General features: G+C 51.6%; 2 protein-coding genes across 2 annotated transcripts in view; one reads left to right on the top strand and one right to left on the bottom strand.

Annotated features, from left to right (window-relative positions):
• Positions 1 to 3036, top strand: part of RBBP4 (retinoblastoma binding protein 4) — a 6861-nt gene extending 3825 nt beyond the window's left edge. Inside the window, exons 6-11 of the mRNA XM_009080354.1 lie at positions 249 to 375; positions 473 to 550; positions 1586 to 1662; positions 1773 to 1830; positions 1923 to 2033; positions 2801 to 3036. Coding sequence (XP_009078602.1) covers positions 249 to 375; positions 473 to 550; positions 1586 to 1662; positions 1773 to 1830; positions 1923 to 2033; positions 2801 to 2866 — 517 coding nt within the window. The 3' untranslated portion in view covers positions 2867 to 3036. The remainder of the gene's footprint in view (positions 1 to 248; positions 376 to 472; positions 551 to 1585; positions 1663 to 1772; positions 1831 to 1922; positions 2034 to 2800) is intronic.
• Positions 3037 to 4698: 1662 nt separating this feature from the next.
• SYNC (syncoilin, intermediate filament protein) lies at positions 4699 to 9585 on the bottom strand. Its single transcript, XM_009080355.1, has 4 exons — positions 9551 to 9585; positions 7481 to 8855; positions 5919 to 6043; positions 4699 to 4762 (listed from the first exon to the last, which is right to left on the bottom strand). The coding sequence occupies exons 1-4, from the start codon at positions 9583 to 9585 to the stop codon at positions 4699 to 4701; spliced, it is 1599 nt and encodes a 532-aa protein (XP_009078603.1).
• Positions 9586 to 10118: the final 533 nt, after the last annotated feature.

The following is a 10118-nucleotide window of genomic DNA, read 5'->3' as shown; positions in this document are numbered from 1 at the left end:
GGGCAGAATCACCTCCTGGTCCTGCTGACCACACTGTCCTGATCCAGGCCAGGATGGCATTGGCCTCCTTGGCCCCCTGAGCACACTGTGGCTCATGGTCAGCTCCCTGTCCATCCAGACTCTCAGGTCCCTTTCTCCTGGTGCTCTCCAGCCTCTCTGTCTCCAGCCTCGTTTTCCCACCTGCTCCTTAGTCCCTCGGTGAAATGGGATAGAAACCTTTGTTTGAATTCCCTGTTTTCCCCTTCCAGCTGGGACACTCGGTCAAACAACACCTCCAAGCCTAGTCATTCCGTGGATGCTCACACAGCTGAAGTCAACTGCCTCTCCTTCAATCCCTACAGTGAATTCATCCTGGCCACAGGCTCAGCTGATAAGGTACCTCTGCCCTGACCTGGAACATCCCTGTTCAGTGTACACGTGGATGTGTGTGTTGGTTGCTTCAACAAAACATGTTTTTGTATCTTTCCCCTAGACTGTTGCTCTGTGGGACTTGAGGAACCTAAAACTGAAGCTTCACTCCTTTGAATCTCATAAAGATGAAATATTTCAGGTATAACAACATGTATTTATCTTTTGTGCACATAAACTTAGTTCTTAGCTGTCTGGAAAAGAAAAAAAAAAAGGTTTTTCCACTCTATTTTTGTCCTTAACTCATTCTTTTCTCTCATCTGCTTATAATTTTGTGGGTTATTGTTGTGGAGCTGCAGAGCTCCAACACAGATAAGAGTGTCCAGGCAGGCAGAATGGAGCAGGGCAATGCTCTGGAGCTTTAACCACAGCAGAAAGCTGAAATGTTAGCAGCACAGAATCCATTCAATTATTCATGGCAGCAGATTGAGGCAGGAGGCACAGGGAAATGGCTGCAGTGTTTCCATCCCTGTGTGATCCTCGAGGAAGGTTTGACTGCTCCATATGAACAGGATCACAGGAACATCCTCTGACAACAAACAGTCACTAATTTTGCTGGTGTAAATACAGAATATTCACATCATAGGTAATGTGCTTAGCAGACAAAGTATTTCCACCTCCAACTTGTGCCTTAAAAATGTAGAATTTTTGGGGGGGGATTACGACTTCAGACTGTAGTTGTACCTGAACAAATTGCCACACAGAAATGCCATATTAGTGTGCAGGGTTCTGTGTTCTAACCCTGTGATCCTGTAAGTGGTGTGTTTTGGAGAGCTTTGCCTCCAGCAGAAGTAGTAACTGTGATTTTTGGGGCAGTTAAACTCAATTACAGAGATAGCACATGAAAACTCTCCCCACTGCTGCAGGAATCTGTGGCTGCTGTTGTGCAATCCTTAAGATAAGGAGCAGCCAATACCCTTGGGAACTGTTTGCCCTTGGTAACACTTGGTTTTTCTTGGAGAAAAGGTTCCAGGTGGCACTTTGTGGTGCTGAAGTGCTTTGTTGGGGTGTGTTTCCCAAGTGCCTCCTGGGTTGAAGTGATTAGTGGGAATATTCATGTGAGGTTATTATCAGTTTGAATTCTCGTGGAGCTTTCAGACTACAAAGTGAAGTGTCCGTGGTGAATGTCAATGTTGCAGCTTCTCAAACTCACCCCTGAATCCCTCCCTGTGTGCAGGTTCAGTGGTCTCCCCACAATGAGACCATCCTGGCCTCCAGTGGCACAGACCGAAGACTAAACGTTTGGGACCTGAGGTAAACCCCAAATCACTCACATTTCCCCCCAAAAAATCAGTGCTTCATTGCATCACACCCCAAAACCCACCCCACCTCTCACCTTTCCCTCTCTCCTCTCCTTTTCCCAGTAAAATTGGGGAAGAGCAATCCCCTGAAGATGCTGAGGATGGGCCCCCAGAGCTCTTGGTGAGTCTTTTCAATCCAAATGATTACTTTGACCTGTCATCCTTGTGATGCAAATTTCCCAACCATTCCTCTCTTTGTCTCCCCCATCCCAGTTCATTCACGGTGGTCATACTGCAAAGATATCAGATTTCTCCTGGAATCCCAACGAGCCCTGGGTCATTTGTTCTGTATCAGAAGATAATATCATGCAAGTCTGGCAAATGGTGAGTAGGTTTGGGAAGGTGCAGGAAGTGGATGGTGTTGGGACTCACCTGGATTTCAGCATTCCTGGCTCCTTTCACAGCTCTTGGAGTTGCTCACTTCCTAGAACAGCTGGAATCTCAAAGGGACAGTGAAGTTTTCTCCAGCTTTGGTTGAGACAATGCTTTCCAAACACCCAGAAGCTGTTTTGTGTTTAAAAAGTGCTGGTGCAGAAGGAATTTTTTCCCTTCTGCATGTGAATGAAAACAGCATGTGAGAACCAGAGATGAAATTGAGGTTTCTGGAGCTTTTGTCTTCCAGAATGAAATCTTTGTACATGATCAAATGCTTCCCTGAAGATGGAAAAGTGAACAGGAACAGTTTCCTGTCCCCACATTCCCAGCTGGTGAAGGTTTTGGGAAGCAATCCTGACCATACTCCTCATTTTTGTGTGCCAATAAGTTGTGCTTGGCAGCATTCCATGCAGATCTTTTGGAAGGTGCTGCCAAGTAGAGGATCTCCTAAATGTACACCTGAAGTAACTCTTGCAGTGGTCTCTGTTTTAACAAGGGGATCTCCTATCCCAAAGATACTTGGGAATTATTCTGGAGACATGGCTGTTAGGGAGAAGGTTGGTTGTGTTGCTGCTTTGATGTTAACTGACCTTGGGCTCAGGGATGGGTGATCCATCTGCAGGTGATAAACTGCCAGAGCTTTGTGAAGTGTTGCAGGAGATGCAATCCTGTCCCAAGGGGTGGAAATGCTTCCTCAACCTCCATCTCTTTTGCAGGCAGAGAATATCTACAACGATGAAGACCCTGAAGGAAGTGTGGATCCAGAAGGTCAAGGATCCTAGATGACAACTGTTGCCTGTTCTTATTCTTTTTCCCTTCTCTTCCCTCTCAGCCCCGAGATTGACTTAACACTGGTTTTGAGACACACGTTAGACTTCGTGTTCAGCCATCCTCCTCCTCTAGATCCCATCCCAGGATTTCTCACCCAGCCAGGGAGTTCCCACCCCAAACAGGGCTCAGCCCCCTCAGCCAGGTCTGTGCTGCAGCTCCTGGCTCAGAATTCCCACAGCACCTTCTGTGTGGGGCTGTTTGTCCCATCTTAGCTGCCTCATCACACCCAGCAAACCCACCTTGATCTGGGTTATTTTCTCTCTTGCCCTTGCTCCACCCATGGAGCTTTTGCCTAGTTGAAAAGCTGAGCTGGCAGAGCTGCCCAGTGAGCCTGAGCCAGAGGAGATGATGTGTTAATCCAGTGGCAGCTCAGAAATGTGTGCAAGGTCTTGTCCTCCTCACTACAGCCCAAAAACCTTGGAATTCCTTTAGTTATCTGTACCTTGAGGGAGTTTTCTGCCTTGGCAGATACAAACCAGACTTACAAATTCTGACTTGAACCAAAATGTCTCTATTTTTTTTTATCTCCTGGCAATTCTGGGTGTCCATTCCTCTTTGCCTTTCTCCCACCTGCTGGGTGCCAGCAGTTCAGATTCCTTAGCTATTCCTGCAGAGCATTGTTCCTCTCCCATGTTTGGGTTTTTTTTGGGTTTTTTTTGCTCTATTGTGTGTTTCTGGAGCTGTGTTTTCACATAATGTTTCTTTCCTTTCTGTGAAATGGTTTTTAAAACTTGGGGCTTCTAAGTTGTTAAGGTGTTTGTACCAAGGGATGATCCCAGCTGGCATTCCCTGTGCCCTGAGCAGCTGGAATAAAGCAGATTCAACGTGGATAAACTACTTTTTTTAGGAGTTAGTCCTTGACCACTAGTTCCTGCACGTCTTCCACTCGGGTGTCCTGTGCCACCAGCAGCCTGTTACTGTCCATCTCCTCCTGACTGATTGCCTGTAAGTGCTTCAGATGGAATAAAGGTTTTCTACGTAAACACTGGTGAGTTTTGTGCTTTTTTCCTTCTGCAGCAACTGCTTTTTTTACCTAGGAAAGGAAGGACATGTATCCCTGGGATAGATATTCCATTGTTTTTAACACATGGAGGTTTCTCCCCCTCTCATTTTTGCTCCTCTCTTTGTGCAATGAGTCAATGAGCACTTAAAACCTCCAAGGAGTCACTGAATTGTTCCTCCCTCCAAATTTTGGCTCTGCTGCCTTTACCCTCTGCCCTTTTTATTTCTCAAGCAGTTGGATACAAACACTTTCGGTTTGACACCCAAACCTGTGATGTTGAGAATTAAAACTCTCCTTAAACTCTGACCTTTATTTTCAGTGTGAGACTATAAAGTGGAAACCTCTTCCCCCCCAACTTGTTCCTGTGAGCACATCCCAGTGCAGCAGAGACCCTTGAGATACAAAAGAAAAATCCTTTTCAAAGGATAAAGCTCTTCCTGATGTAAACTTTAAAACTAAACCCCTAAAGCTTCCAGGGTTCTCTGTGCAGGTTTACACAATTCCACCTCTGGAACAAGAAGGGTTTTTTTCCCCAAACACAGCAAAACGTACATCTGTTATTCCTCATCCATGTCCATTGTTCAGTGCAAGGATTGTTTGCTCTGCTCCTCTGTGGAAAAGCAGTTTTACTACATGAGCAACAGCAGCACCTGGAGAAATACACCCAGGGAAAAAGGCTTGTCTGGTGTTCCTGACTCCAGGCAGGATAAGCAGCATGAGGAGACATCCCTTGTAGATCCTGTCTGGTGTTTTTGCTACAAAGAGGAAAATTCCATACTTCTAAGAGTCCTGGTCTGCTTTTTCCTCTGATTTGCAAAGGTGTCCATACATTTCCAAGCAGCTCCTGTAAGGGTAGAGAAGGAATTTAGGCTATGGAATATTTAGACACTTTGGCTGCGGTGGGGGGGAAAGGGAATGTGCTATTTCTGGAAACCATTTTTTTCCAAAGTATGGAAGAAAAGGGATTGGGAAACACTTGAGGAGGCTCAGTGCATGGTCTGGTGAGCACGTGGGCCCAGCCCAGCCCTTCCAGAGCCCTTGGCAAACAGGATTGAACAGGAGGGAATGTCATCTCAGTGTGAGCTACAGGAAAAGGCAGCTCAGAGCTGCACTTAACCCTGAGGTCCCCAGAGCAAACGTGAAACCTCATTAGAGGTGTCCTGACACCGGAGAAGCCTCTTGTGCTGCCGCTCCCAGGGTGGCAATTTGTAGATTCCAGGAGTTAAGAGACTCCAGTGCTGCCCTGGGGATTAAATGTTGGACTGTGATTTAGGAGGAGTCCACACAGCAAGGACAGGGAGGTGTTGGGATCTGGGCTGAATCCTACATGCACTTTCTCCTGGGAATACATCTGGGAATGGCTGGGGACATCACAGGCTGAAAGAGAGCTCTTCCCTGTGCTCACCACCCCAAAGTCCTACCTGGAAAACCCTTTGGGGGAGGGAATATCCTCCTGGGGTGTGTTTGGAGGATTGGGTGGAGAAGGGGGAAAAGGGATACTAAAGGAACAGTGACTACAGAAAATGATTAAGTGTGTGCAGAGCTGAGATTGGAGCCACAGAGCAGCTCAAAGTTTGGTGAGCAGAACAGTCCACAAACTCCTGGACTTTTCCTGGAGCTTGCAGTGAAGTCCTGAGTGAAACCAGCAATGGAGTTAGGAGCAGAACAGAGTTCTCTCCGCTTGGGGAACATCCACAGCTCTGCTTCCCTAACCCTCAGCTCCTTCCCACGGATTCCTAAGGAAACCACCACTTAGGCAGCCACACCTTCTCCTTGGGAAGCGACTCCACCTCTCTGAGCTCGGGAATTTCCAGCAGATCCCTAGTTGCTGTTTGGCCAAGGGGCTGAGCTGTCCCACTAGACCTTTCCTCACACCCCACAAAACCTGTGATGTCTCATAGCTGTGTGACCCCATGCAGCATCCAGCATCTTCCCCACCCTTCTTCTCTTCCTCCTCCTCCTCCAGCCCCTCTGCCCCCAGAGATGAGGCACAAACACACTTGTAGATGGAAAGCTCCCGGTGGAGACTGGTCCTCAGCTCCTCCAGTTCCTGATTCTTACGCTGCTGGAGCTGCACCCCATTCTTCAGCTCCTTCAGCCTGTCTTCCAGCTCCTCCACCTGCTCCTAAGGGGGAGAGATCACCAGTGGATTAGCTGGGGGAGGAAAATTGTCTCCATGCTTCACTGCTGCCCACGTGTTCCTCAAGGATCTGCCTGTGGATGGTGCTCGTCTGGACAAGCACAGCCAGGTTGACACTGCCCAACCTCCCACTTTCAAAAAGCTGTGCAAAAAACCCCTTTGTTGTGCTCCACAGGTGGGAACTTGGGTTGGGCTGGGATGTGTTTTGTACTTAGGTTTCTCCCAGCTGCATCGTTTTGTCCCCTAAACAACTCTCTGTGTGTTTTGAGACGCTGCCAGAGCTGGATAAAACCATGAGTTTGAAAAGATAAACAAGGAATTTGGGGAAAATAAAATGTGGAGGCACACCAGGGATGCCCCAAAGACGAGTCCTCCAGGGGACAGTGGTCCCTGAAGTCCAAGACAAGTGGGATGCTGGTGGCCTGGTCCTCATCCCTGCAGGGAGGAGCTGGGAGGGAGAGGAATTTCAGTTTCCAGAACCTGCTCAGAGCCAGGCTGGGAGGAGGCAACGACTGCGAGCCGAGAACAGAGAGTGTTGAAAGGAGGGAGATTAATTGTGGAGCCTCTTTGCCAAATGTGCTCTTGGAGATATTGGGTTGCTTCATCCCTCAGGCTGAAGTGTCTGGGGGATGCCTGGCCCAGCCAGAAATAACCCTCTCAGGGGGCAGAGAGTCCCTGGGCTGCAGGCACGGGAGGTGAGACCCTTCCTGGCAGTGGGAAGGGCAGAATCTGCCCCAGCAGAGAAAGAAAAACTGTGTTTTATTCAAAACTGGACTTTCCATGAGCCTTGGCTCAGGCCTGTGGTTGTACAAACTGCAGGAAATGTGTGATGCCTGTGCTCAGCAGCTTTGGGAAGGAACCCACCATCCCCTCCACCCCATCCCTGCTCACTGGGGATGTTTCTGGGGGGGAGGCCAAAGCCAAGTGAGAATAGATACAGAAGAAATCCATTTTCCAAGCTGGGTTAAGCTGCTGAACTTTCCCACAGCAACTGTGGAACCTCAGGTTGGCCCTAGACCCAGGGGCTGCTGCTTCACCTGGTCTGTGCCAGGGTGGGGGAGAATTCTGATTCCAACCTGCAGGAGATATTTCACCTCCTCACCCACCCTGCTCCTCCCCTTGGCTCTATGAGCAAGACCTGCAGCATCCTGGCTGCAAAGAGCAACTCCCACCCTGTAAAAAGCATCAGAGAATCAATCAGGTTGGAAAAGGCCTCTGAGGTCATTGAGTCCAATCCATGACCCAACACCAACCATGGCAACTAGACCATGGCAATAAGTGCCATGTCCAGTCTGCCCTGAAACACCTGCAGGGATGGTGACTCCACCACCTCCCTGGGCAACACATTTCAGTGTCTAATCACCCTTACTGGGAAGAAAATCTTCCTAAAGTGGGTTGAAGAGTGTTCAACAGGACACATACCCTGTACTGCCCGACCTCCTCATCTCTCTTCTGCTTGACGAGGACGATCTGCTCCTCCAGGCTCCGGTTCTGCAGCCTCAGCCTGCTGACCTCCCCCTGCAAGGGCCTCAGGGCTTCCTTCATGCCCTGGATCTCCCCCTGCATCTCCTGCAGTGCCTTAGCCCCTGCCTCTCGCCTCTCCAGCAGCCTCAGCAGTTGGGGCTCGTAGTGCTCCTCCAGCCCCTTCCTGCTCTCCGCCACGAAGCTCTCGAACTCCACGGAGAGCCGACGGCTCTCCTGCAGGTACAGGTTGTCCTGGCGACACGGAGGAGCCTCCAGCCGCTGCCTCAAAACCTCCTTCTCCTTCTCACAGGTCTCCTTGAGCTGGGACAGTTCCCCTGAGAGCTGCCCCGCCTGGCTCTCCAGCTCACCCTGGTACGCCGCGTGCTGGGAGAGGTCGTGCCGGCGGCTCTCCAGCTGGTACTGGCAGGCCACACATTCCTTGGTCACCTTGAACAGCTTCTGCTTGATCTGCCTGATCTCATCCTTCAGGTTGTCCCTCTCCAGCTCCACCTTGGCCAGCAGGCGACAGGCAGCCTGGATCTCCTCGTGGGCATGGTGGATCTCCTGCAGCGCTGGCTCCCGGAGCTGCGCCAGCTCGGCGATCAGGCTGTCCCGCTCCTTCTCCAGCTGCTCCACGATTTCTATGCACTCTTGGAAGTAGTTGCCCAGCTCTTCTAGGGTCAGGCACTGATGCTCCGTGGTATCTGCATCCAGAGGGCCTCCTGCTCCCTCTGCATCCATGTCCAGAGGGATCCCTGCGCCGTCTGCATCGTCTGGGATCCCTGTCCTGTCTGTGTCCATGTCCAGTGGGATCCCTGTCCCACCTGCATCCTCATCCAGTGGGATCCCTGTCCCACCTGCATCCACGTCCAGTGGGATCCCTGTCCCACTTGCATCCACATCCAGTGGAATCTCCACTCCTTCTGCATCCATGTCCAGTGGGATTCCTGTCCCACCTGCATCCACGTCCAGCGGGATCACTGCCCCATCCACATCCAGTGGAATCCCTACTCCCTCTGCATCCACGTCCAGCGGGATCCCTGCTACATCCACATCCAGTGGGATCCCAGCCGTGGCTGAATCCTCATCCAGCTGGGTCCCTGGCATGTTTAGCTCCAAGGAAGTGTCCCCACTCTCTGCCCTCAGCTCCTGGCAGGTGTCTGGGCTGTCCTTGTGCAGAGGTGTCACCCCCACAGTCCCCACTGGGTCCAGTGGGGTGTGGGGATGGTCTGGGTGTGCAGCAGCTCCTGCAGCCTCTCCCTGCAGGGCTGAGGATGCTCCAGCTTCATCCAACTGCAGCTCTGGAGGAGGCTCAGGCTGTGCCATCAGGTCCCTGGAAAGGAGAGGAGATGTGAAGCAGAGCAATGAGTGTAACAGGTCTCAGCCTTTCCTGCCCACCCTGAGAGATCTCCACAGCAGATAGAACTGGGGCAACACCTGCTGCTGTCCCTGTGTCACCCACAGGTTGGGCAAGCTGTGCAGGGCTATGCTCGAGGCTCCACCTGAACCCAAAATAAGGGAAGAAAACACCCTCAAAGCGACTGACTACCACGGAGGAGGAGTGAGGGATACAAACCAGACCCCAAAACCAAGAGCTGCTCCAGTGCTGACAGCAACAGCCTCTGTCTCCTGGTCAATCTTGCCCAGCAGCACCGACGGGACCGGTGTGAGCACTCCCTGAAAACTCGCCGGGATTTCAGCATGTGGCATAACCTCACGGCAAGGGAATGTGGTGCTGAAGCTCAGGCAGGCTCCGGGAAGGCTGAGATGGAGCAAACCCCGCACTCACACCCCCCGGGAGAGCAGCAGAGCCTGCAGCAGGAGCTCAGCTTTGCAGAGTCATCCGAAACCGGCATTGTCCCCGGGCACAGCACCTGCAGCTGCCACCCCCAAATCCTCATCTCGCATTCTCCCGGCTGCTTTTTTTGGGGGGTAGGATGGAGAGAATAAACCCTCGGGGACGAGGCGAGGGTTTTCCTGCCGCTGCCAGGAGCAGGGGCCGGTGGTCCTGCGGGAGGATGCTCTCACCTCCCGGTCACGCCGCTGAGCTCATGGCTCGTCATTCCCTAAGGAATGAGCACGGGCTGGCACCCGCGGGCAGCGGCTTTAAGCAAAGAACTGATTTTCACCGATACTTTCTCTCCTAATAAGGCAGTTTTCGGCACTGATGACACATCGCAGCCTCGGACTCAACGGCCAGCGGCTGGAGAGAGGGGGCAGCGCCTGGAAAGGTGGGGAAAAAAGCTCCTCTGCTTCGTTTTGCCTTGCCCTCCTGGGTGCCAGCGCTTGTTTTTCGAAGTTCTTGGCACGGCGGGAGGGGAGGGCACTGTCCTGTCTTCGCAGTGGGGCTCACTCCCACCTGCTCATCCCACGACCCCCCAAACTCCTCCTCTTCAGGCTGAACAAACCCCAGAAGGACCATCCTCTCCCCTCCCCAGTCACTCCTGAGGGTCTAGGGATGCTGAACCTCAGATCCCCCATCCCATCCCTACACTCCAGGCTTTGGCACCCCCCTCTCCTTCCTTATGCTGGCCAAAAATCCCGCACCCATAGGACCCCCAACCCCTTCTCCACTCATCCCTGCTCGCCCGGGTGG

The sequence above is a fragment of the Acanthisitta chloris genome, unplaced genomic scaffold (assembly GCF_000695815.1).
Source record: "Acanthisitta chloris isolate BGI_N310 unplaced genomic scaffold, ASM69581v1 scaffold22638, whole genome shotgun sequence".
NCBI lineage: Eukaryota > Metazoa > Chordata > Aves > Passeriformes > Acanthisittidae > Acanthisitta > Acanthisitta chloris.
This window is presented reverse-complemented; position numbering and strand designations above follow the sequence as displayed.